General features: G+C 47.0%; 2 protein-coding genes across 6 annotated transcripts; both read right to left on the bottom strand.

Moving 5' to 3' along the window:
* Window positions 1-329: 329 nt before the first annotated feature.
* On the bottom strand, window positions 330-13299 carry LOC103286635 (spermatogenesis-associated protein 31D1-like). Of its 3 annotated transcripts, XM_054727522.1 has the most exons (6): window positions 13079-13133; window positions 12246-12319; window positions 10644-10689; window positions 10017-10077; window positions 4596-4747; window positions 330-4239 (listed from the first exon to the last, which is right to left on the bottom strand). In XM_054727522.1, the coding sequence occupies exons 2-6, from the start codon at window positions 12264-12266 to the stop codon at window positions 863-865; spliced, it is 3657 nt and encodes a 1218-aa protein (XP_054583497.1). In that variant the 5' UTR covers window positions 12267-12319; window positions 13079-13133; the 3' UTR covers window positions 330-862. The 3 variants fall into 3 exon arrangements, with proteins under 3 accessions (XP_054583497.1, XP_028002068.2, XP_054583496.1); XM_028146267.2 differs by lacking the exon at window positions 12246-12319 and having other exon boundaries at window positions 13079-13299; XM_054727521.1 differs by lacking the exons at window positions 12246-12319; window positions 13079-13133 and adding an exon at window positions 11605-11664.
* Window positions 13300-18765: 5466 nt separating this feature from the next.
* Window positions 18766-25609, bottom strand: LOC129147084 (spermatogenesis-associated protein 31D1-like). Of its 3 annotated transcripts, XM_054727524.1 has the most exons (5): window positions 24513-24618; window positions 23752-23800; window positions 23145-23202; window positions 22736-22860; window positions 19932-22115 (listed from the first exon to the last, which is right to left on the bottom strand). In XM_054727524.1, the coding sequence occupies exons 1-5, from the start codon at window positions 24527-24529 to the stop codon at window positions 19977-19979; spliced, it is 2388 nt and encodes a 795-aa protein (XP_054583499.1). In that variant the 5' UTR covers window positions 24530-24618; the 3' UTR covers window positions 19932-19976. The 3 variants fall into 3 exon arrangements, 2 of the variants coding, with proteins under 2 accessions (XP_054583499.1, XP_054583498.1); XR_008558355.1 differs by lacking the exons at window positions 19932-22115; window positions 22736-22860; window positions 24513-24618 and adding exons at window positions 18766-18945; window positions 25429-25609; XM_054727523.1 differs by lacking the exon at window positions 24513-24618 and adding an exon at window positions 25429-25609 and having other exon boundaries at window positions 19932-22860.
* Between the last annotated feature and the right edge of the window lie 283 nt (window positions 25610-25892).

The following is a 25892-nucleotide window of genomic DNA, read 5'->3' as shown; positions in this document are numbered from 1 at the left end:
GTGAGGGAGCAAATAAAAAGACAGTGTGAGCCAAGTTCTGGACTTTAGGGTTTTTCTCACTTTGGAAATGCCTGAAAGGTTTTAGAGTAAACTTTTTGTACTGTCTATGAGAAAATAGTGTTTTTAACTACAGGAAATCTGAGCAGGGTCAAATAAAGGATCCCAGGATAAAACTGAGGCCACCTAGACTCCCTACAAGGGACTGGTCATCTTTTAGAAACAAAAAGAGGAAATCAGTTAGAACTGAAATGACTCCTTCATTTTTCTAAGCACAAGTCCATGCATATGAAAAACCCAAGACCCAGTGCAGTACACAGAGGACACCCTACTCCATTAAAAGAAACATTTATTGAGCAGGATCAATATCTTCAGTTATTTTTAAAGAAAGATTGTTTTCATCAGAGGCTTTGTTGTCATGAAAATTGTGAGGCTTTGTCAACAAGGACCAAATGATTTCTTTAAAGAAATTTTTTCTCCTTGGTGATGCTGGAGAGTGCTGGAGAAATGTTTTCTGTTTGAAAAGAAGAGTCAAATCTCTGAGTGCAGTGTCTTCATCAGGGGGGAGAGAGGCTGGAGGGACCTGGCATAATTGATGCATGCTGGTGGGTCTTGGAATGGGCTATCGAGAGTGTGGGGAAGGATGTTGACTCCGGCACAGTAGCTGGTCCTTGAAGGCTACAACTTTCTAAGGATGTCTGATCCTGACTCTGTTCTTTGTAACACTTGCAAGAAAACTCTACTTAGTGACAGATTCTTGGTTACAGCATTTGGTACTTGCACATTCTTCTTGGTAGTGGTTCAGAGAGAGCCCCTCATAGTTGGAGGGATGTCCCTTGTCAGGCTCTTCCTAGGCCTGCAGTTCCTACTTCTGTTGACTTAAATGGAAGGCCTGAAGTTCATGATTATTTGCCACTTTTTCCTCTAGGATTTTCCCAATGGCTGTCATGAGCTCATGAGCTTCAGGAAGCCCACAATCCAAAAAGATAGTTGCACTTTCAGCTAAGTCATGTTCCTGTGCTAAGGTTGGCATGAAGTTAGTTTTTTGCTGGCAAGTTTCCAGCTCTTTACTTTTTCTTTTGGAATTGATCCACTGAGTAAATTCCCTCCTCTTTTTTTTGAAGTAACTATCAGGAGGAAACTGTTCATTTTGTGACAAAGACAGGAAAGTGCCCTCTAATTCTCTGTCTTCAACAGGGTGGCTCTTCTTTCTAGCTTTAGATGTCCACACACTTGAATCCTCACTTCTCCATTCTTCTACTTTGGAATCCAAAGTTCTCACTTTCTTAGCTGCTGGTGGTAAATTGATATCTTGGCACTTCTGTAAGACATTCTTAGGGACCCAGGATTCCTGCTTGAGCTCTGTGCTGTCCTCAAAGTAGACATGAGGTCCCTCGTACGCTCCCATGTGCCCACTGGAGATGCTCTGGGGCAGAGTCGGTGAGGCTAGGGAAGGAAAGCTATCTGAAGTAAGGGACATGTCAGTGGGACAGCCTTGAGTGCGGTTTTGTTCCCTGCTCTTCAATTTAAGTTTTAACTCAGCAAGGAGCTGTTTTTGCAGGTTTGATAGTTTAGAATTTGGGGGATTTAATATTTTTGGTGAGGGACACTCAGTGGTCAGGGGAGATTCTTCTTTACTCATATTGAGATTTATCATTTGGGAGACTCCCAACTCCTGAGTTGCCAAGATGTCACAAGGTTGTGATTTAATTGCACATGGCTCCTGGGCCTTTAATATCTCACTGAACATTTTGGAGATGGGAAAATATTTTAAATTTTCCGCCATTGTCTTTTGGCCCTGAATCAATTTTGCTCTATAATGGGAACTCACAGTCTCATCCCTGGGCTCATGTCCAGCTCCAGCTAGCTTCCTGGGCACCTTTGGGCTGTATCTGTTGTTCAGTACAGTCTCACTCTGTCTCCCTTGGTCTATGATGTGGTGCATGAGGGGCTGAAAAGTCTGCCTGCCACACACAGTTTTCTGGACATTCTCTGCAAGCTTATGTTCCATACCAGCATGTGATGTTTTCAGGACCCCCGGTCCTTCCCAGCTTACATATGGGAAAGCTGGGAGAGGATACTCCAGGATACCTACTGAATTTATTCTCAGCTTGTTTCCCTGAAAAGCTTTGGAGTTTCCCTCAAGGGGCTTGAAAACCTCAGCTTCGGAAACTACATTAGAAATATGGATGGCTGAGGAGGTACCGCCAAACTGGGGAAGAGGCCATGTTTTACCTTCTCTTGCTGTATAGAATTTTATGGATTGCAGAACCTTTAGTGGGAGGCCCCATCTCTGATTCATTTGAAACCTTATAATATGGGCTTCTAGCATTTGTCTAGTGTTGGGATCAAGAAAAGAAAGCTCTTGAGTGGTAATCTGACAGAAGACTCTACCAGTCATTGTGTTTTTTGAATTTGTAATTTTCTTATTGGTGTAGGAATTCCCAGAAGGAGGCCATGTATTGTCCTCCGCCATCCATGAATGACACACACCTATAGGGATTCTACCCTCAGTGATCTGCGAAGACTTCTTGCTCAAATGTAATCTAAGAATGGCTTTAATTTTATTCTGGTTTATGCCATTCCTTGAGACACTTAATAATTTATTTCCTAAGTGACTCGGGTGACACGCACAGTTACTTTTTGTCTCTGAGGCCGCCCTCAGACGCTTTACTAAGTAGCATTCTGAGATCCTTTGTGGGCTGTCTTCTGGGCTCTTCTCTAGGATATACCCAAGATTCCTCTTTATGTCCTCCCTTAGTTGAAAGTTTTGTGGAACCCCCTCACATAAACGTCCTGGGAAACACAACTCATTCTTGCCTAGAGACTTGCTACATTCTCCCTGAAGCTCAGAGAGTTGTAAGTGAGCATGCCTGTCTTTCTGCAGAGGGGTTTCTGTTAATTTACACTGAGGTACTGTCAGTTCTAGAGGCTCTAGATTCCTACAGGCATGATGGCATTGGAATGGGATTACCCTACTTGGAGCATAGAGCTGCAGTTGCCCCTGAGGTTCATTAGTGGTATGAAAATGGCCAGGAAGGATGGAGACTGGTACATAGGCATGGGATGACTGGCTGACCAATGGAAGGTTGGGAGCTTGAGGACAAGTGTTATCTTGAGCATTTTGGAGAATAGGAACTAAACCCTGCAAACTTTCCTGTTGCTTCTGCAATATATGGCATTCCAGGTGTTGATTTTCATCCAAGATATTAGAGTCTGACTCATTCTGAGATCTATTGAAAGACACTCCACAGTCCCTAATCTGGGATGAAGAAGAAGATGGTAGGATTGCAAGTTGGGATTGAAAGTGGGGTTGGGGCTGGAGTTGGGGCTGTACCTGAGTGAAATATTGTGTTTGGGGCTTGATTTGAGGCAAATGTTGAGGATCTACATTTAGGGGAAGGAAATGGAAATGAGGAAATGGTGGAGATCCTTGATGCTGCATTTTGATTATGGAAGCATTACAAATTCCATTGAATAAGACAAAGCGAGTTTCTAGTGGGGAACTACTACTGGAAACCAGGAAAGTAGCTACTAGGGACTCACTGTGCAAAGAGGGAAGACCCCAGAAGAGCTGGCTATATTTCTGCTGCAAGTTTTCTTCCAGAGTCTTGGCATAAAATAGCGCCTGGCTATTGTGCAGCTGCTCTGGTTTGTCTTCAATGTTCCAGCCAGTTTGGGGGACTATGATGTTCTGTACATCAAGTAGTTGCAATGAATTCCCTAACGATGACTGTTGGTATTCTGACCAAATTTGTTTTGAAAATGGTCCCTGCTTATTTTCTTCCTTCTCTAAAATCTGCAAAGCCTTTCTCTTTTTTATTTGTCTCTCCAGGAGTGCCTGGACATTAAGGCCAAGGAAAGAATGGCTACTGGCCTCCATGTGCTTTGAAACAGAGTCTCCCCAGAGACCAGTCTCTGGTAGATGGAGAAAACCATGCTCTTGCTGAAAATCAGAGCATGATAATGTGGGGAGAAACATGTTCTTGGCATAAGCCTGCCAACAGGAATTGTCTGATATTGACAAGTTCGAATTGTCAGTGTCTCTGATTATTGGTTGATGAGTGGACAATCCACCAGGACTATCCGGAGACAAGTCCTCTGGAACAGGCTTCAGTGAGGGGAAAATTGATTTCAATTGAATCACAGTGGAAGGGCAGTCTGGTAGTGGTGAAGTAGACAGCATTGGTGGGATGTGTTGACAAGCAAGTGAATCAGTGGGATTCGTTGACTGTGACAAACCTGGTAAGAAGTTGATATCTTGGGTAAGGATGGGATTACTTGAGAAGATAGTATTCAGAGACAAAATAGATTCTTATTGGAGAATAGGATCCACTCTCTGATTGTTATGTGGTGGGAGGTGGGTAAGACTTGGGTGGGAAATGGTCCAATGGGAATTTGGATTCTAAAGTAGGAAAAGGTCTAGTGGCAGAAAGTAACACAATGGTGAAGGTGAAACAAAGTCAACTATGGGGGTCATTGGATTAGGGGAGAAAATATGAGGTGGTGGTGGAAAAGGCTTAGGCAGAGGGGTAGGGATTGGGTTTCTTAGTGGGACTACTGAGAAGGCAGAGACAGAGAGTATGATGACTTAGTACCAGAAACTATGGAAGCCAAAGGAGTAGCATCTTCTAAGTCCTCTGGGAACAGCAGCTGGTTGACCTCAGCAGTTGCATTATTACATTCCTCACAGGAGGGTTCTGGACATAATAATTGATGAAATTGGATATCATGATGATGGCCCCGGGAGCTGCAAGAGAAAGGAGGTACAAAATTATTGCCATGCCCTAGCTGGTTTGGCTCAGTGGATAGAGCGTCAGCCTGCAAACTGAAGGGTCCCGTGTTTAATTCCGGTCAAGGGCACTTGCCCAGGTTGAAGGCTTGATCTCCAGTAGGGGGTGTGCAGGAGGCAGCCAATCAATGATTCTCTCTCATCATTGATGTTTCTATCTCTCTCTCCCCTCTCCCTTCCTCCCTGAAATAAAACAAACAAACAAACAAACAAACAAAACAAATAAATAAATAAAAAAAAAAAAAACTATTGCCAGGACCAGAACAAACATATGGGATCTTGGCAGGTCTGGCACAGGTAAGGCTTCACACTGTATACCATCCTTTCTTTTTTTTTTTTTTTTTTTTTTTTTTTAAATTTCTTTATTGATTAAGGTGTCACATATTTGTCCTCATCCCCCCATTCCCATCCCACCCCTCTCCCCACGCATGCCCCAATCCCCTGTTGAACTTAACCGTTGGATAGGCTTATATGCATGCATACAGGTCCTTTGGTTGAACTCTCCCCCTCCCCCCACCCTCCCCCTACCCTCCCCTATCCTCCCTCTGAGGCCCGATAGTCCGATCGATGCCTCCTTGCTTCTGGTTCTGTTCTTGTTCCTCAGTCTATGTTGTTCATCATTTCCCCTAGATGAGCGAGATCATATGTCACTAGATATATACTAATAAGCACTGAATGTGAGACGAGCAATAATAGTTATGCTGACAGGCAAATGAATCAGTCTGTAGCGAGCTTCCCCCTGGACCAACAGTTCTTTTGAGACTCAATTTCAATGTCCAGTAGTTCCTTATGTGTACATGTCAGCACTGACCCCCCAGCTCTGGATGGTGGACAAATGGCGGTAACGGAGGTCCGACTCCCTCTGGTTTGGTCTCGGCCGAACCCAGGGGCACGGCGTCACCCGGACTAAGGGGCACGTGGCCTCACCCATACCCAAGGGGCGCGTGGTCTCACCCGGGCCTGGGACCCAGCCTCACCCGGATGGATCCAGGGGCACACGGCCTCACCCGGACCCAGGCTCTGGCTTCACCCGGACCCAGGGACACTTGGCCTCTCCCAGACCCAGGGCCACTTGGGCTCACCCGGGCCTAGGTGCACGAGGCCTCATCTGGATCCAGGGACACATGGTCGCACCCGGACCCAGGGACGCTTGGCCTCTCCCAGACCCAGGGCCACTTGGGCTCACCCGGACCTAGGTGCACGAGGCCTCATCTGGATCCAGGGACACATGGTCGCACCCGGACCCAGGGACGCTTGGCCTCTCCCAGACCCAGGGCCACTTGGGCTCACCCGGACCTAGGTGCACGAGGCCTCATCTGGATCCAGGGACACATGGTCGCACCCGGACCCAGGGACGCTTGGCCTCTCCCAGACCCAGGGCCACTTGGGCTCACCCGGGCCTAGGTGCACGAGGCCTCACCCGGATCCAGGGACACATGGTCTCACCCGGACACAGGGACGCTTGGCCTCTCCCAGACCCAGGGCCACTTGGGCTCACCCGGGCCTAGGTGCACGAGGCCTCATCTGGATCCAGGGACACATGGTCGCACCCGGACCCAGGGACGCTTGGCCTCTCCCAGACCCAGGGCCACTTGGGCTCACCCGGGCCTAGGTGCACGAGGCCTCATCTGGATCCAGGAACACATGGTCTCACCCGGACCCAGGGACGCTTGGCCTCTCCCAGACCCAGGGCCACTTGGGCTCACCCGGGCCTAGGTGCACGAGGCCTCATCTGGATCCAGGGACACATGGTCGCACCCGGACCCAGGGACGCTTGGCCTCTCCCAGACCCAGGGCCACTTGGGCTCACCCGGGCCTAGGTGCACGAGGCCTCACCCGGATCCAGGGACACATGGTCTCACCCGGACACAGGGACGCTTGGCCTCTCCCAGACCCAGGGCCACTTGGGCTCACCCGGACCTAGGTGCACGAGGCCTCATCTGGATCCAGGGACACATGGTCGCACCCGGACCCAGGGACGCTTGGCCTCTCCCAGACCCAGGGCCACTTGGGCTCACCCGGACCTAGGTGCACGAGGCCTCATCCGGATCCAGGGACACATGGTCGCACCCGGACCCAGGGACGCTTGGCCTCTCCCAGACCCAGGGCCACTTGGGCTCACCCGGGCCTAGGTGCACGAGGCCTCATCTGGATCCAGGGACACATGGTCTCACCCGGACCCAGGGACGCTTGGCCTCTCCCAGACCCAGGGCCACTTGGGCTCACCCGGGCCTAGGTGCACGAGGCCTCACCCGGATCCAGGGACACATGGTCTCACCCGGACACAGGGACGCTTGGCCTCTCCTAGACCCAGGGCCACTTGGGCTCACCCGGGCCTAGGTGCACGAGGCCTCACCCGGATCCAGGGACGCATGGTCTCACCCGGACCCAGGGACACTTGGCCTCTCCCAGACCCAGGGCCACTTGGGCTCACCCGGGCCTAGGTGCACGAGGCCTCATCCGGATCCAGGGACGCATGGTCTCACCCGGACCCAGGGACGCTTGGCCTCTCCCAGACCCAGGGCCACTTGGGCTCACCCGGGCCTAGGTGCACGAGGCCTCACCCGGATCCAGGGACACATGGTCTCACCCGGACCCAGGGACGCTTGGCCTCTCCCAGACCCAGGGCCACTTGGGCTCACCCGGGCCTAGGTGCACGAGGCCTCACCCGTATCCAGGGACACATGGTCTCACCCGGACACAGGGACGCTTGGCCTCTCCCAGACCCAGGGCCACTTGGGCTCACCCGGGCCTAGGTGCACGAGGCCTCACCCGGATCCAGGGACACATGGTCTCACCCGGACCCAGGGACGCTTGGCCTCTCCCAGACCCAGGGCCACTTGGGCTCACCCGGGCCTAGGTTCACGAGGCCTCACCCGATCCAGGGACACATGGTCTCACCTGGACCCAGGGATGTTTGGCCTCTCCCAGACCCAGGGCCACTTGGGCTCACCCGGGCCTAGATGTGCGAGGCCTCACCTGGATCTATGGACCCCTGGCCTCACTCGGACCCAGGGGAGCGCGGCCTCCCCCAGACCCAGGGGCGCTTGGGACCTCCGCAAGAGTCCCGCCTCTCCCCGCAGGCATCTGGGTCTCCCACGGGTCCCCAGAAGCTGGATTTCAGTGTGATGGAGAGCTAATCTCCCCTAGGTTTGGAACAAAAGCCCCTTTCCCCCGCCACCAACCAGACCCACGCGCCTCCACACCTCATCCCCTCTGATTTCGCTGGTTTCCTCTTCCCTCTTAGCTATAAATCTACCATTCAGCCATCTCTCCTGTAGTTCTGGATGGCAGAGGCTCTGTCCTCCATTCGTGCCCCTGAAATTGCTGTGCGCGGTGGAGTTCGCAGTTCCTTTGTTTAACTTAGCCGCCTTCTTGATTCTCCTCTGTCAAAATGGCTTAAAGGGCTTGAATGTAAGATGAGAACTCCTAAGAATCCTCCAAATCGGTGTTGGCGGCCTCCGGGGCCTCGAGGATCTCACTGCGCAGTTCGGCCAGGTCGGTGGCGCGGATGCGCCCCTCCTGCAGAAAGATGGTCTCTTCCTTCACAGAGAGCCGCTGCGCCGAGTCCGCGGCCGCCGCCACAGCAGCTGCTGCGGCGCCCACGAGCCCATGGCCCCGGCTGCGGTGCTGACTGAGAGGAGCAGCCGCCCGGTCTGGGGAGACGCGAGCAGCAGTCGCCACCCTCACTAGTCCATGTTCCAGTTGTATTTCCGAAACTGCCATGTGAGGCAACACATCAGCCTTCACCTCCGCCGTCATCTTTTTCGAATTCCCCAATTTGTTCTTCTTAATCCCTTGAATTCAGTCAACTCTACTGAGGTCTAGTGGCGCCGGGAGGTGCACGGAGAGGGCGCCCGGGCCTCCGTCCGGTGTGCGGGGCGCGCGGCCCGCGGAACCAGGCGCGCGGGGGCCTCGCGGCGGGGATGGGCGCTGGGCGGCCGCCGGGCTCCGGGCGCCGCTGCCGCCGCGGCGTCCCCAGTGCCCCGGGACGGGCGGCCTGCGGGGGCGGCGCAGTTGCGTAACTGAGTGAGTATCAACAGTTAAGTCTTGATTGTTGTTGGTGTCACTAGGAGGAATTGTCCTCCAGGCCAATTGTCCATGAGGACCCTCTTTGTCTATATAGGAAGAGTTGCTGTGCAGGAGACATGAGGCTCCTGTGTCTGTGTCCCTCTGTATTCCTTGCAAACACCTCTGAGAGAAACGCGCCCTGGAGTTTCGCCCGCTGCCTGGAACTGGGTTTCAGTGTAGTTGGAACTGGGTCTCAGCGCAGTCTGGCGCCTTTGTCTCCTTCCCAGCAGGGCCATTCAGTGGCGCAGGCAACAGTCCCTCCTCTGCGCGCCCTCCCGTGTGCGCCTCTGGAGCCGCCGCTCCTCTGTGCCTCTGCCCCACAGGCCAAATTCATTCCCCCAGCATGTGCCTGGCTTCCCAGGGTTTCGCCCGGAACTGGGGTTCAGTGCAGTCGGAACTGGGGTTCAGCACGGTCCGGAGCCCTTGTCTCCTTCCCGCTAGGGCAGTTCAGTGGCGCAGGCAACAGTCCGTCCTTTGCGCCCCTTCCTGCGCGCGCCTCTGGAGCTCTGCCTTCCGCCGCTCCTCTGTGCCTGCGCCCCACAGCCCAGATTCATTCCCCCAGCCTGCGCCTGGCTTCCCAGGGTTTCGCCCGGAACGGGGTTCAGTGCAGTCGGAGCCGGCGCTCAGCGCAATCCGGAGCCTTTATCTCCTTCCTGCCAGTGAACGCCGGCCAGGCCGTCAGCCGCCCCTTCCTCTCCGGCTCCATCCTCCCCGCAGGCGCGCGTGCTCGTGTCTCCGTCCGTTTCTCCATACCTCAGGCTTTTGCGGCTCCCCCGACTGTCCCCGTGGCCTTCTCCTTCTCCCCAGCTGTGGGCATTTCAGTCCGCCAGCTTTCCTGTGGTTCTGGACGATGACCGTTCTGACCTCTAGTTGTATTTTTGAAATTGTTGTGCCCGGCTGCGGGTTAGGTGTTTATCCTATGGCGCCATCTTGGTTTCTCCCTACCATCCTTTCAATTTCGACACTTCCTTGATCTCACAATATAACTTGTACTCCTTTCCCAAAGGCTTTCACATTCTGATTCTGATGATTTCCCCTGTCAATCCCAGACTTCACTGAAGCCCTAGATTCTGCTAAAAAGCCTTAGACTCTGCTAAAGAGCCTTAGACACTGCTAAAAAGAGGATTACAGAATCAAAGCAATAAAGTTTAGTCACCTTTGCAGAAGAGAAAGCACCTTCCTTGCCTCCTTCACTTCGCTCCGGTAAGTTTTCCAACCTGAGAAACCAGGAAAGTGATGAAGGTAGAAGCAAAGACATCTTATAGGAGGCTATTTAGAATGTTCTTGAAAGGTACCCTTGGTAAATTGGGTTTGGAGATCCCCAAAAACTGGGATTCAAGGTCACATGTTCAGTAATAATAACAAAGCCCAGATGTGTATTGTTTTCTCATTCATGAAGGGCTTTCACATATATTAGCTCATATTATATTCAAAACAACCCTTTGAGGAGCATTGATCAATGGTTATCTCAAAGGGAATTTCAGTTCCAGAAAGTTTGTCGTTTTTAAAATTAGTGGTTAGTAGTATGGCTCTCGACATCTCACATGGCCACCTATGGGCAAAACCCATTGCCCAGGTCCATCACTGCTTCATACCCAGGAATTATAGAGCAGGGAATCTGAGAAGTATCTCGGGTTCTGAGTGTCTTCTCATGAGCCTCTCCTCTGAAGGCTCTGTTTTCTGAGAGGGACTGTATCTAGACTGACATCCTCAGAGACCATGGACCTAGGACCTCATGGAAAGTACAGAAAGGAGATCTCACATAAAATAGGCAGAACCTTACCTTTCTGTCTACCACCTTTTTTCCGCCTCTTGGCTTTGCCCTGATGCTGAGAACAAAAAGAAAAGAATGAGGGGCTAAGTCACATTTCTTTCACTCCTCTCCATAGGAAACTGAGACAGTTATGATCCAAAAATAATACAACTCTCTATTTCAATTAATATAATTTGCATTTTTATCTTTCATTAAGTTTTAAGGGGCATAAAATATTTTCAATTTTTTTCTTCTTTGAAAAACTCAAAGAAGGATTGTATCTATGAGGTTCATTCTTAGTATTCTCAGTCAGAAGTTCTCTGCTTAAGGAGGACATAAAATCTGAGGCCAGCAGTTTCATCTGTGCTGCCTCAGCTAGGACCCTGTAACCTGGGACAGAGCTCCGGCTCCAGCCTCGCCTAGAGGCACTCAGGGCCTAAGCACTGTTCTCCTGATCAGCTCAATACAAAGGAAGGCTTGGTCCAGTGACAACCTACATGGAAATGTGACTCACGATGAAGTGCAAAGATCCCAAACTCTCTAAATAACACAATCTAGAGCTAGATATACTATATTGAGATTTTATCCAGCAACATGCCACCACACCCAGATGGTTTGTGAAATATTAATCTTCCCTGAACCACTAGATCTGTTCAGTCTCTTCCCCTAGAAGAGTGATGTTCTCTATTCTCTCTTCAGACTTCCCATTTTAAGTGGCTCTCTAACCCAAACAAACTCATTTATAAATGTGAGAAGAGTAACAGGAAAATAAAGAATCATTCTTTGGGGGGAAATGTCTGGTTCCACATCTGATATTTAAAGTGCTTATATGTAAAGACATCTGTCCAGTTTATAGAAGCAAAAACCTGAAAAAAATGGAAAAGCAATTACTTTTTGTGGAGTCATCAGAGAATCGAGATCAAAGGGCAAAGCTCTACCCAAAGTTTTCATAGATAGTGAATTCAGAGAATCATAGTCAAGATCTACTTACATGGAGCAGAAGCCACTGGGGCCATAAAATGGTAGGAACACTTAAAAGACACATTGACAAATTGCTGGAGGATGCATGTGGGGGCCCTCAACTATTTATGGATTTTACCCCCAAGAACTCCATTAGGTTCTCACAATGAAAAAACTCTGTTTCTGGCCAAGGTGTGGAATGAGGTGAAAGATAACCATTTTGAAACATTTTGAAATATTCCCTGAGTGATATCCATCACAGAAGCCTCCTCAGTTGGCAAAAAGACTACCAGAACTTTATCTTACATGGGAGAAGGACAGTTACTCAATTGTAGCCCTCTCTAGCCTTCTTGTCTCATCTAAAGAGTGAAAAGAAAAAGAAAAAAAGGTTATAAACACTTGTAGACATCACAACCCAGGGACACAAGTGCACTAAAGGCCTAAGATTTAATCATATGCACTCCCCCAAGACCTTACCACCACATCAACAGAGCTCCAGAATAGTAAGGGGATCACACTGTAAGAACAGCTAGGCATAGGCTCTATTTAAGGAGGAGACTTGGGGAAGCCTAAAGACATCACTGGAGACAACATTTTTTTAAAAAGACTAAAATAATTTGAAGACTCTTACCTATACAGCTATAGTAAATATTAAACACAGTCAACACCTACCCAGAACACATAAAACTTCATGCTGATGGTCTATTTATTCCAGTTCTTGTTACCCAATACGTCATGTTTGGCTTCTAACAAAAAATTATGTCACGTTAAAAGCAAGAAAAAGTAGTTTGAATAAACCAAGCAAGCCTCAGATCCCATTCAGATGTGATACAGACTTAGGGATTATCATACATGGAGAGGCATTACATAACAACAAAGGGGTCAATTCCCCAAGATGTCACAATAACCCTTAACCTCTAACAACAAAGTATCAAAATATGTGAGGTAAAAATTCACATATATGTGAGGTAGAACTGCAAGTAGAAACAGATGAATCTGCTGTTATTATTGAGGAACTCAACACCCCTCTATTAGAAAAGAATAGATTCAGCAGGCAGGAAATCAGTAAGGATATAGTTGACCTGAGCAGCACTGTCAATCAACTTGATCTCATCAATATTTATAAAAACTTCATCCAACAACAGAATTCACACATGAAACATTCTGCAAGATATACCACATTCTGTGCCATAAAACGCACTATAACAAATATAAAAGAAGTCATACAAAGAATGTTTTCAGACAAATAAAGGAATTAAAACTAGAAAGCCATTACAGATAGACAGCTAGAAATCCCCAAAATGTTTAGAGATTAAACAACATACTACAACCACATGGGTGAAGGGAAAAGTCTCAAAAGAAAAAAAAAAAAGAATTTTAAACTAAGTGAAAATATAAATACAAATTAAAGGTTGTAAGATGCAGCTAAAGCAGTACTTAGAAAATTTGATTATATTAAAGGCATGTATTTGGAACAATTTATTATTTATAAATTTAATATTTACCTGATTGATGTCTCTCTGTTTCCAAAATACTGGGAAAGATGGATCCTTCTTTAGGTGATACAGAGACAGCAGAAGGAGCCCCACCCCACACAGGAAGGCAAAGATGGGAATCACTAGGAAGTTGAGCAGGACTGTAGCCATGTTTCAGTAAGGCTGCTCAGACAAAGAAGGTGGTTTGCATCTTTGAAAGGTCTTTGCTGCCTCAGGCAGCTGGACATTGAGAGCACATTCTTGACTAGAATTCCAGGCCCACACACATCACAGAGCTTCAGCACAGACACCGGAGGTTCTGAGGGTGGGGGAGGGGACAACTAAAGGAAGGTAGACTCACAACCCACCCCTATCATCCAGCCCAGCAGATCTGTCCATTCCTACAGGTCCCTTTGCATCGCTCTAACCTAACTTCCAACTTCACCCATTCACCATACCCTATGTTTACCTTAATGAACTTTTCTGTTTATTCTTCCTGTTACCCAGGTAGTCCCTGAGATCCTTTAACCTTTTGCACTCGGATGTCGAGTGTGACGGTTATTGAATGTATCAATAATTTGAAATATAAAAAAATCCAAATAAATAAGTTTGTATGAAAAGAAACTCCAGTTTTTTATTCTACTGCCGCGCTTTGTAAAATCTGGGGTATTTAAAAAATTAAATCCCGAGTAGAATAAAGGAATCGAGAAAAAAGCAAGCGAGTGCAAAGGGTTAATGCTTGGTGATCTCATTTTGGACCCTACATAACCTTTCAAAGTCTGCTGAGCCCAGGGATTTACAGGTCCAAGATCTACTGTCTTCAACGGCAGCTTCCCCTTTTATATAATGTTTTTACTTGAATGAAACCTGAAATCTATTCATCAGCAGCCCCACCCTCCTATCTCCCTAAAGAATCCACATTCACTGAAAATATTAAAGAACAGAGTAGCCTGTAACAATGAACAAAATGATGAGAGAGAGAGAGAGAAAGAGAGACAGACAGGGCAAATAATTTTTCTTCCAGTGTCTCTTTTAGGCTATTCAAGCCCCTTCCAGCCATACATTATCTCTCCCTGTTCTTCCCTCTTTCTTCTCTCTGCCAAATCCCTTCTCTCCCTTCAATACTTTAATTTCATTTTATAAAGCAGTTGTACTGGCCCACAACCCACAGGACTACACTCACCTTGACTTAGAGAATGGGCTTTTCTTTAGCATAACTTTTAAAGAGCGCAACCCATTAGAAACACATTTTTGTGTTTCTTGACTCACACCTGTGGTTACCCCTTTTCTTCCATGAAAAGTTTATGATTTTTTTCTCACTCTACTTTCTTACTTTTTCCCAAAATCCCTATTGGCATCTCCATACCTTTTAAAACAATAATATGTTTTTTTGTTGGTGTTGTATATGTATTTATTTCATCTCTTTATGCCAGCTAATCATTTAATAATAACTCTTCAGCTTCATTCTTTAGATATAAATTTCTGAAATGAAGCCTACTGTGTCAATTCCTTACTTTGCTTGCCTGGGTTCCCTCGCTGGGTCTTGGTGAATCAGTCTTGACCCCAGACACACAATCCTTTCCCTTCCATATGAGGAAGTTTTACCAGTAATGACAGCTCCTTTCTTTGCTTGTCTTCTACTGCATCCACAGCTTTGCCATTGTCCACACCCAAAAGGAAGGCACACTTCAAGCCTCCCCCGCTCCTCTCCCATATCCTCCCTCGTCTGACAGAGGTGTCTCTGTTAAGAAAAATCCCTCAACATCTTTGCGTCTCTGGTATTTTTTTATACCAAGTCTGGTTCTGGCTGTTTCTAGGATCATTAGGACTCACAACTACAAAAACATCCTTTAAAGGATAAACAGGGTCAGCTCCACCAAGAAATTTCCAGGTGAGAAGTAGTTATAAAAATGGCACATAGAATATATTCTTCAAAAAGGACCTTGTCACAAAAAGGAAAGGCTTCAGATTAAAGGAGACTAAAGGCACATGACAACTAAATGCAGTATGTGAATCTAGACTGAATCTTGTAATGGAGGAGTTTCTTGGCAAACAAAAACACCAAGGACATCCTATATAATAAAAAGGTAATATGCAAATTGACTATCACTCCAACACACCAGATGGCCGTCCCCATGTGGTAAAAGATGGCTGCCCCCATGTGGACACAAGATGGCCACCACAAGATAGAGAGCAGGGACCTGAGGCTACGCCCTCCTCTGGCCCGTGGGGCTCGACAGGGGACCTCAGGCTGCACCCCCCACCCGGCAGGGCTTGACAGGGACCTCAGGCTGTGCCTCCCACCCTGGCGTCAGGCTGGGGGACCTCAGGCCGCACCTCCTGCCTTGGCACCAGGCCAGGGGACCTCAGGCCACGCCCCCCACCCAGAGGGGCTTGACGGGGGACCTCAAGGTGCACTTCCCATCCTGGTGCTGGGCTAGGGGACCTCAGGCTGCTCCCCCCACCCCAGTGCCAGGCCGAGGGACCTCAGGCCGCACCCCCCACCCAGCGGGGCTTGACAGGGGACTTGAGGATGCGCCCCCGCTCCCCGCCTGGTGCGGCTTGACAGGGGACCTCAGGCTGTGCCCCCCACCCAGCGGGACTTGACAGGGGACTTGAGGATGCGCCACCCCTCCCCGCCTGGTGCGGCTTGACAGGGAACCTCAGGCTATGCCCCCCATCCAGTAGGGCTTGACAGGGGATCTCAGACTGTGTTCCCCACCTGGTGGGGCTTGACGGGGGACCTCAAGCCACACCCCCCCGTCCTGGCGCTGAGCCAGGGGACCTGAGACTACACCCCCTGCCGGGCAGGGCTTTACAAGGGTGGGACTGGCCGGGTCTGGATCTAGCCCAATTGGGGGGGGGGGGGGGGGCCGGGTCTGGGTCTCATGCAATTTTGAGATGCATGTGGGTGGGTGGGGACTTGACTCTGGGTCCCGTGGTGAGCCCTAGACTCTGACAGGAGGAAGGTTTTCATATACATTTTACTAATTTTCTTTAATCTCTGACACTTCTATTATAGAGAAAGGGCAAATAGCAGTATTAAATTATTTCCTCTAATTAATCCCCTTTTAATGTGCATGAATTTCATGCACTGGGTCACTAGTTATGAATAATACTACTATGAACATTCCTTTATAAGTTCTTGTGTGGACATATGTTTACAGTTCTCTTGAGTATATGTTTAGAAGTGGAATTGCTGGGTTATATAAGTCTGTATTTAACATTTTGAAAAAGTACCAGAATGTTTTCCAAAATGGCTGCACCAGTTTTATTCTCAACAATGTATGAGGGTTCTACTTTCTACACATGCTCACCAACACTTAACATTTGACTTTTTGATACTAGCCATCTTTTTTTGTGTGTAGAGCTATCTTATAATGCTTTTGATTTGCATTCCCTGATCGCTAATGATATTGAACATCTAATCTTTTACTTTTAATGGAATGTAGAAGTGAGAATAGATAAACACATGTTTGATCGACTGTTTAACTCAAAACACAATATCTTATTTTAAATGTGACAGTAAAATATTTCTTCTAAATATTTGAAAACACATATATTGATGCCAACTCAACATGTAGTTTCCTACTTCTGTACTTATAGCATGTCAGTGTAGTCACTGTGTGATGAAGGAACAGCAATATTGTGCATGGGATTTGCTCTGTAAGATGACATCTTGCATGGGGTTGAGAGAACTCACTCAAATGACTCCTCAGGGTTGACTTAAAGGCAGAACAGAACTGATTGCCAAAGGCTTTACAGCTCAGTGCTTTTCCCTCACCAATGCTGTTTACATCTGTGGTGCATACATGTGTTCCACACATGATAAATATCAAAGAAATGTGAGAGCTTTGACATGGGCACATGGAATATGTCTGACAGGCAGATGGCAAAATGTTTCAATGGGCTTTTTCACTTTTATTGTAAAAATGGGATCTATTTATTACACATGCCAATTCATAATTGTGAAAGTTGGGTTGTGGGTACATGGGAAGATACATTTTGTATCTGCTCTTGTACATGTTTATGTATTTCTTTAACAAGCTTTTTAAAAATAAAAGATGTTAAATGCCTCATAAGGAGAGGGAGGGGCAAAACGGTACTTGGCAAAGGTGCATCAATCCATTAAGACAGGAATTTAGCTATCTCTCTCAAGAAGGTAATTTCAGGAAGTATCGTTCCTTTGAGGTTGGGAGTAAACTTTTCATGCAACAGGAAGGAAAAAGGAAGAATGTGAAGGTGCTTTTTGAAGTGTTTTGTTGAAAAGTTCCCATCTCCTGTCTTCTAGCTCATCTGTTGAGCCAGTGGAGATGGACTCAACTTGAGGAAAGTAAAAGAGATTTGAAATAGACTTTAGTAGCTTTGAAGAGAGAACGGATTAAGGAAACAGGGACCTAAGCTCCATTTGCTTTATTCACTTGTTAGTAACAAGGGATAGTTATTTGTGTAATTAATGACTTCTAGATAGTTCTGGGGCACCAGTAGAATCGATGAAAAGATTTAATCCATTAATGGTCAGTTACTTATACAAAGACGTTTCTAGGAAAAACACAGCCGAAACCGGTTTGGCTCAGTGGATAGAGCATTGGCCTGCGGACTGAAGGGTCGCAGGTTCGATTCCGGTCAAGGGCATGTACCTTGGTTGCGGGCACATCCCCAGTAGGAGGTGTGCAAGAGGCAGCTGATCGATGTTTCTCTCTCATCAATGTTTCTAACTCTCTATCCCTCTCTCTTCCTCTCTGTAATAAAATCAATAAAATATATTTTTTTAAAAAACACAAAGTTCAAATTATGGCAGACAGGAAGGACTAAAGGAGACTGGAAGTGGCCCATTTATAGAGGAGTGTTTAAAAGTTGGTTACCTGATAGACCATCAAGTCTACCTTGGTAAGGGAGGGAAACAAGAGCTTCATGAATTGCCAGGGGATAAGTGGAAATATGACCTGGAGTTGAAAAATTAATAAAGGGCATATAATTTGGAAGGATAGGGGTTTAAGGTCAGACTATATTCCATATGCCAAAGGTGTTCCTGCTCTACAGTGTGGCAGTAACTGCACTGGAACAGAAGAAAAGGACCCTAAGATGATGAAGGGAATAAGAGGCTGGGTTATTGGCTGCTTGATCCACATGGATGTTAGAGTGCTCACTGCCTGATCACCTCTTCAAGTTCCTTGCCTTAGGCTTCATTTCACCTTTTCATCCCTCTCACAACCTTTACAAAATCTGCATTTTTCGGTGACCCCAAGGTTTTTACATTGTCAATAGCATAAATTCTGTACAAAAGATACAAGTGTGGTGGTAAGAGAGGATTGTGGTAGACAAATAAGTTTTTTTAATTTTTTGTTTGTTTTTTGGTGTGTTTTTTCTGGACACTCAGGACTCATAACACTTACTGGAAAAAGTATCTCAAGTGCTCACTAGGACACTCATTCCATTTTTGTGTTTTAGTATGAACCAGTGGAGTTGACTCGCCTGCCTACCACTATAGCATGGGTGGGTATATGTGCAGGTTTGGCTAAAGAGAGCATCCCGTGGAGGTTCAAGGTGAGCCCCCAAATATCAGTAACCCTGGTTCATAGTTGAGAACTCACCTCTGGTTCATGAGCTATTGGTATTCTGGGAGAGATTGTAACTCTCCTAAAGCCATGAATATCAAAGGTGACACCTCCCTCCTGATAAGTGACATGTACACACACAAAGGGAAAGGCCTTGTATATTTCCATCAAGCATGATGGAAGGAATGAATTTCACCATCACCAAACACAGGTATGACATCCCTGAAAATACTGTTTTAGTGCTCAAGAAAGAGCCCATGCCTTTTGGTGTGAGACATCGCAGGCTGTGTAGTGCTCTGATCTGCCACGGCAGGTGGAGCTGAGGTCAGTTTGAGGAAGCTAGGGAACAAGACAGGATCACAGTGTCGGGATGATGTGTATCACCTTTGTTCCACCAACAAGGTCACTCTTTCCTCTCTTCGTTTGATCTTACTTTCTCACTTAGTAAGAAATTAAGATGCATATTTTCCTTACTTTCAGCTTTATTTTACCCAGGGAGGTAGGTGGCTGCCTGGTTAACATCCCTCCCACAGATAGCTGAGTAATGTTTTTGCTCAGAAAACAAAAAGGAAGGAAGGAAGGAAGGAAGGAAGGAAGGAAGGAAGGAAGGAAGGAAGGAAGGAAGGAAGGAAGGAAGGAAGGAAGGAAGTTGCCAATCCCACGAGCTGAAGACTCAGGGGCAGGAATGACTTCCCCAAGGTGACTTTCCAGGAGGCATACTTGAGTGTCAAGATTAAAGTACACTTCCCCAACACATTAACGTGACCCATGAGACAGATCTTTAAACAGATCTATGCTGTTCCTAAACCCTTCCCCAACCAGCCCAGGATCTACTGCAGCCATAACCTCCCCAACACTCCCATTCAGCGTTCACCCATCTGTGGGATCCTCTTATCACTAACTTAGTAAATAATGCTTAAGCCACTGTCTCTTCTTCACTGATATTTTCTGAAAATATATATCTGTCCTTGATTTTCTTCAGATACAGAAGGCCTGTATTATATTCTATTTAAAGAATATTAAGCATATCCTAGGGGGAAGATATGGGCTCCCATACATGATTATTAAAGCTAAGCTAAAAGGTAAGAGACAGAGCCCATCTCCTTAAACTTCATCAGGGAGGAAATGGGATTTTTAGGGGTGGGGTGGGGGGAGAGAGATACAAGATATCTATTTTTCAAAAAGGGCTAAAGGGGGCCGGTCACTTTGAACCCAAAGGAAGCAATCAGCAGGAGCTGAACTAAATCCTTCCTTTCCCTAAGCAGAAGCTCTGAAACACACCAAATCTATGCCCCCATCACAGTACACAGAAATCACTATTATTAGTGAAACATTTATTAGGGCAAATCAGTAATCACCACAAGGAAAAATTATTTGGGGGTGGGAAATATTCTTTCCCTGGAAATTCTGTAGAGTTGGTGTTTGTCTACATAGTAGACATTGATCTCTACTACACCTCCAGCAGTGGTGAGAGCAGGCGGCCCCCGGGCAGCTGCAGGCCTGCAGGTGGGGCTTGGATGAGGCACAGTCCCCCTCCAGGGCACAGATTGGGGCTGCTTCTGATCTAATAGCTGGTCCTTAAATGCCACAACTTTCTGGGGGTGTCTGTCCTCGTCTCTGAAGATAGCTTCTTGGCCATCGGACTTGGTATTTGTCACTTTAAGGAAGGGAGTCCTGCAGTTGAAAGGATGCCCCTGAATAGGCTCTGCTGGGGCACACACTACTGCCTTCTGCTGACCATTCTCAATCTTCACTGCAGAGGGAAGGGGCTCTTGAGGGCAGTTGATATCTACTGCATGCTGATGCCCCAGTTTCTCCTCTAGAAAACTCCCAGTATCTGTTCTACTTTTAACTGGGCCTCTGCTCTGTGTAGATGATAAGGGGCTGCCCTTTTCCTGAGAGTATTCTTGCTCTTTGCATTTTATCTCAGGATGAAGCCATTGAAAAAAGCGGTTCATTTGATTTCTGAACAGACTTTCAGGAAGAGACTGTGCCTTCTGTGATGGGGTCTGGGGAGACTTGCTCCCGAGCCTCTCCTTTAATGGCAGGTCCTGAGTTGGAAATCTCTTCCTTCCAGGTTGGGATGTTCCCAAGCCTGCATTCCCTCCACCAAGCTCTTTTGATGTGGAGCCTGTGGGCCTCACTTTCTTTGCAGCTGCTGGGAAATTCTTATTCTGGCACAACCTTGAGACATTCTTAGGGACCCAAGGCTCCTGTGGCTGCTCCAGACTGACTCCCGTGTTCCCCAAATGGACATGCAGCACCTGGTGAGCAGCCCCGTCCACACTGGAGACACCCTGAGCATGAGTCAGGGAGGCTTTGTTAGTCAAGCTGTCTGAGGCATGGGACACATGAGTGTGTTGGCCTTGGGCCTGGCTCTGCTTCTTCTCGAGCTTCCACTTTAACTCAGAAATTAGTTGCTTCTGAGGTTCTGCTGATTTAAGATCTTGGAGAACTGATGTTTTCGCTGGGCGGCTTTTAGTTGTCACAGTAGTTATTCCTTTACTCTCATTCACATTTACCCTTTGGGAAATTCCCAGCTTTCTGGTTGTCAAGATGTCACTCATTTTGGGTTGAAGATCATCAAGCTCCTCAGCCCTGGACATGTTGGGCATGGAGACGGGTTCTGATTTCTTCATCCTTTTGCTCTGACTGGAATTCACTCTTTGATCCTTTGGCTCATGTCCAGCCCCAGCTTGCCTTATGGACAGCTTTGGGGGACAAATGTTGGCTCTTGGAGTGTGTCTCTCACTTTCTTTGCCAATGATGCTGTTTGTAACAGGCAGAAGAATCTGTGGGGCAACCTGAATTCTCTGAACCTCCTCTGCAAGCCCATGGGCAATATTAAGGGGTGATTGTCTAAGGGTCCTCTGTCCTTTCTTGCCCATAAGTGAGGTGACAGGGTGAGGCTGATTCAGGGTTTTAGAGATTCCTCTAACAGGCTGGAAGCCCCTAGATTTGGAATCCCTCTCAGAAATAAGTTTGGTTGAAGAGGAAGATTTGGAATCAGACAGGGAATGGGGAGAAGTAACCCTCAATTTAAAGATCTTTATGGATTCTAGGACTTTGGCTAGAAGGGCCCACATCCTCCTCAAATGAAACTTGGTAATGTGGGCTTCCAGTTTCTGCTGTTCACTGCGCTCAAGGAAGGAAAGCTCATTGCAAGTGTTAAGGCAGTTTTCCTCACCCGCTGATAGTGCCAAATGTCTCTGTTTTATTTGGTTGTGGTATTGCCCAGAAAGTGTCTGATGGGTAGCATGCCATGGACTATGCACAGTTGCATGGAGCTGACCCTCATTGATTTCCTCAGACTTCTTGCTCAAGTGTGCTCTTGAGGCATTTTCTGGTTGTCTCTGCCTTACATTCTGCCCTGACATCAATGAATTTGCTCCGGACAGACTCATTATGTCAGTGTTTAGGTCTTTCTCAGAGTCATACCCCACATCCTGAACTTGATTGAAGTCACCTTGTGCCAAGGAGGACAGCAATGGGTCTCTGACACAAGCTTCCTGACATAAAAAGTGTGAAATTGACAGTTTTGGATGGTCAGTGCCTTGAGGGACATAAGTGGACAATGTCTCAGTGCTGTCCAGGGATGAGTTCTCCAGAGCAGGCTTGGATGAGATGTGAATGGATTTAGGTTGAGTCACAGTTAAACTGTAGTGTGGTGGTGGTGAAACAGACATGGTTGGTGGACCATGATAAGTCACTGATGCTGTGGCATTCAAAGTCAGGCCCAAATCTGGGAAGGGGTTGATATCTTGGGTAACAGAGGCATCAATAAAGATGGTATTCAGGGTCAGAAAAGTTTTCGAACTCTGAGTGTCATGTGGTGGGAGAGAGGGAAAGGCAAGGGTTTGGAACGGGGAATCATCCACTGTCAATTTAGATTCCAGTGGAGGCAAAGGCTCTGATGGCAGAGAGTGAACTGATGGTGTTGGTGATGGAAAATCACCTATGAGGGTCACTGGGTTAGGGGAGAGATTGGAGAGGGGTAGTGGGAAAGGCTCAGACAGAGGAGGTGGTATTAGCTCTCCTGGAGGGACTGCTGAGAAGGCAGGGGACAGAGTGAACAATGACTCAGTCACAGGAGCTGCAGAAGCCAAAGGGGACACAGAGGGAGTAGCACCTTGCAGGGTCTCTGAGAAGAGCAGCTGATCCATCTCAGCAGTTGCATCATTACACACCTCACAGGAGGCGTCTGGACATAACAGCTGACGAAAGCGGGTAGAATCATGATGCTGGCCCAGGGGGCTGCAGGAGACAGGAGGTGCAAAGCTGCAGCCAGGACAAGGATAAGGAAAGGAGGACCTACTGGCCTGATTGGAGGATGGGGGCACCTGAAGCCTGCTACCCCTTCACATTGCCCCAATCCATGACTTCACGATGCACTCAATAGCACTTACCCCAAGGCCTTCACTCAAATCCCCATTCCTGTGGCAACCCCCTCCCATGACTACGGAAGGCTGCACTGAATCCCGAAATTGCATAGAACATGCTAAAGAGGGATCAGGGAAAAAATGAGAAAGACTAGTCACCTTTTAAGGACAGAAAGCAGCATCTTTTTCTCTTCTTCCCTCTGGTAGTATCTCCAATCTGGGAAACCAGGAGAGTAGATAATACATGGTGAAAGAGGAAGCAAAACTATTACAGAGGAGTCCCTTTATGAGATACCATTGGCATATAACTCTGAAAGCCCCCAGAATCAGTAAGTGAGGTCAAATGGTTATTGATAATATTAAAAAGGTTCCCATGTGTACGTTGCTTCATTTGTAAAGTACTTTCACATACATTATTTCATTTGATACTGAAAACCACTGTGTGAAGCATAGAGGATAGTGGTTACATCAAAGAGGAATGTGATCATCCTGAAGTAAAGTACTTTCACAAAGTCAGGAAACACAAGTGCTGATTCTGAACATCTATTGCTCAACACCCATTCCCCAGACCCATCACTGCTTCATACCCAGTGACAGCAGAGCAGGGAATCTGAGATGTGTCTCAGGTTCTGACTGTCTTCCCAAGAGCCTCTCCTCTGAGGAACTGTGTCTAGCACCTGACATCATAGAAATCATGAACCTGGTTCTTTATGGGAAGGAGAAAGGTTCACCCTTGGGGAGGTCACATCGACGGGTAGAACCTTACCTTTCTGTGTCCCACCTTTCCTCCTCCTCTTGGCTCTGCCCTGATGATGCTAAGAACAAAAGAATGAGGGGTTGGGACACATTTCTGTCACTCCTCTCCCTAGCAATCTCAGACATTAATTATACAAGAATAATATGACTCATTAATGGAACTATGTGTTCCTTCTTTATATCAATTGTTAAATGTTTTCAGTTTTTTCTTCTTTAAAAAGCTCATAGGATTGTATCCATGAGAGTCATAGTTCTCAGTCAGAAGCCCTCTGCTTAAGGAGGGCATAAAATCTGGGGCCAACAGTCTCATCTCTGCTCCCTCAGATAAAACCCTGTGACCTGGGACAGAGCTCTGGCTCCTGTCTCTGTCAGAGGCTCCCAGGTGCTCAGCACCTCTCTCTTGATCAGCCCAACAGAGAGGAAAGCTTGTTCCAGTTATGCCTGACATGGGAATATGATCGTGATGAAGTGTGATGGAACTCTGATCTCTAGCAGAGATCCCAAAACCATGAAGGCACTGTGGGATTTTTTTTTTTATATACAGGAATTCTCCGCCATACCCAGATGGTCTATGAGCTTCATATGGTAACCTGAGTCCCTGAACCCCTAGTCCTGCCTGGTCTCTTCCCTTAGAAAAGTGATGTTCTGTTCTCTCCTCAGATATCCCATCATAGGTGTCTCTCTGTCCAACTAAACTCATTTATAAATGTGGGATTAGAAATGGAAAAAAAAATAAAAAATCTCTCTTGGGCTTTCCACGGGGTTCCTTACCTTTTGTGTGTGTTCATTTTCCCAGAAGGTTAGGGTAAATGGAACTTCCACCAGTAAACAGAAGAAGAGGAGGAGCAACCACAACACACAGAAGTAAGTTATGGCACGGTAACAATCTAAAGGTTTCCAGCAGAAGCTCTGGAAAAGCCCTTGGAGGCTTTTCAATAATAGGCTCAAAATCATTTTCTGACCCGCAATTCTGCCTGAGGCAACTGAGTTCTGAGAGTGCAAACTCTTGACTTTATATCCAGGTCTGCATCACAGAGCACGGAGGGGTCACAAAGGGTTTCTGAGGGTGGGGGAGAGGGTACACCTTCAAGAGGGTATGTCCATAGCCCCTCCCTCCACCAGCCCAGCAGATTCCCTCCATCCCTCTTTCATCTCTAGGTCCCTCTGCCCTATCCTCCCATGCTATTTTCCAGCCACATTGTATCATATATGTTTACCTTAATGAAATATTCTACATGTTCCATCTGTAACCTCGTAATTACCTGAGTCTCCCTTTAATGTTTGGAGTCCTTGATTTGGGACTCCAGCACCTTGAAAGTCTGAAATATTGCCTGGAATTTTTGCTTGTGCCCAGACATTTACACTCAGGAACATGTATATCCTCAAATCCGTGGTTTCTATAGAATATTTTTGCCTTACATGAACCTGGATACAGAACTTAAAGTTATCTTACATTTATTTAGTTTTGTGAATGTTGAATATCAAATTTTCATTGTTTCAATAAGTTATAAATGAATAGTAAAAGGTTAAAATGTGATCTCTCTGAGGAATACATCTCAAATATTTTACATATATCTAACCACTAGGTTTTGTAATAAAGCTCTCAGGGCATTTCAGGCAGCATGGAGATGCCCAAGCTGATGTTGGTAGATATAGATCTCCATACAACCCCAACTAGGGTACATACCACACAGAAGTCTGGTCTCAGATTTCAGACTGCACTTGGTCATACTGTTTCCAAGAAGGAGTAATTTCCAAAAGCTATACTAGAATGCTGTGCTTCTAGTTGAGGAGACACATTAGAGATAAGTCCTTAGTTTAGGACTCTCCTAGGTCCTCGGTTTTCTAGGGAAGGTCCTCACTCCCATCCTGATCACTGTCCCTGAGTGGAGGGAGGGGCTATGGACACACCCTCTTAAAGGTGTACCCTCTCCCCCACCCTCAGAAACCCTTTGTGACTCCTCAGTGCTCTGTGATGCAGGCCTGGCTATAAAGTCCAGAGTCTACACTCTCAGAGCTCAGTTGCCTCAGGCAGCATTGCCATTCAGAAAATGACTTTGAGCCTATTATTGAAAAGCCTCCAAGGGCTTTTCCAGAGCTTCTGCTGGAAACCTTTAGATTGTTACTGCGCCATAACTTACTTCTGTGTGT

Source organism: Eptesicus fuscus, chromosome 15, assembly GCF_027574615.1.
Source record: "Eptesicus fuscus isolate TK198812 chromosome 15, DD_ASM_mEF_20220401, whole genome shotgun sequence".
NCBI lineage: Eukaryota > Metazoa > Chordata > Mammalia > Chiroptera > Vespertilionidae > Eptesicus > Eptesicus fuscus.
This window is presented reverse-complemented; position numbering and strand designations above follow the sequence as displayed.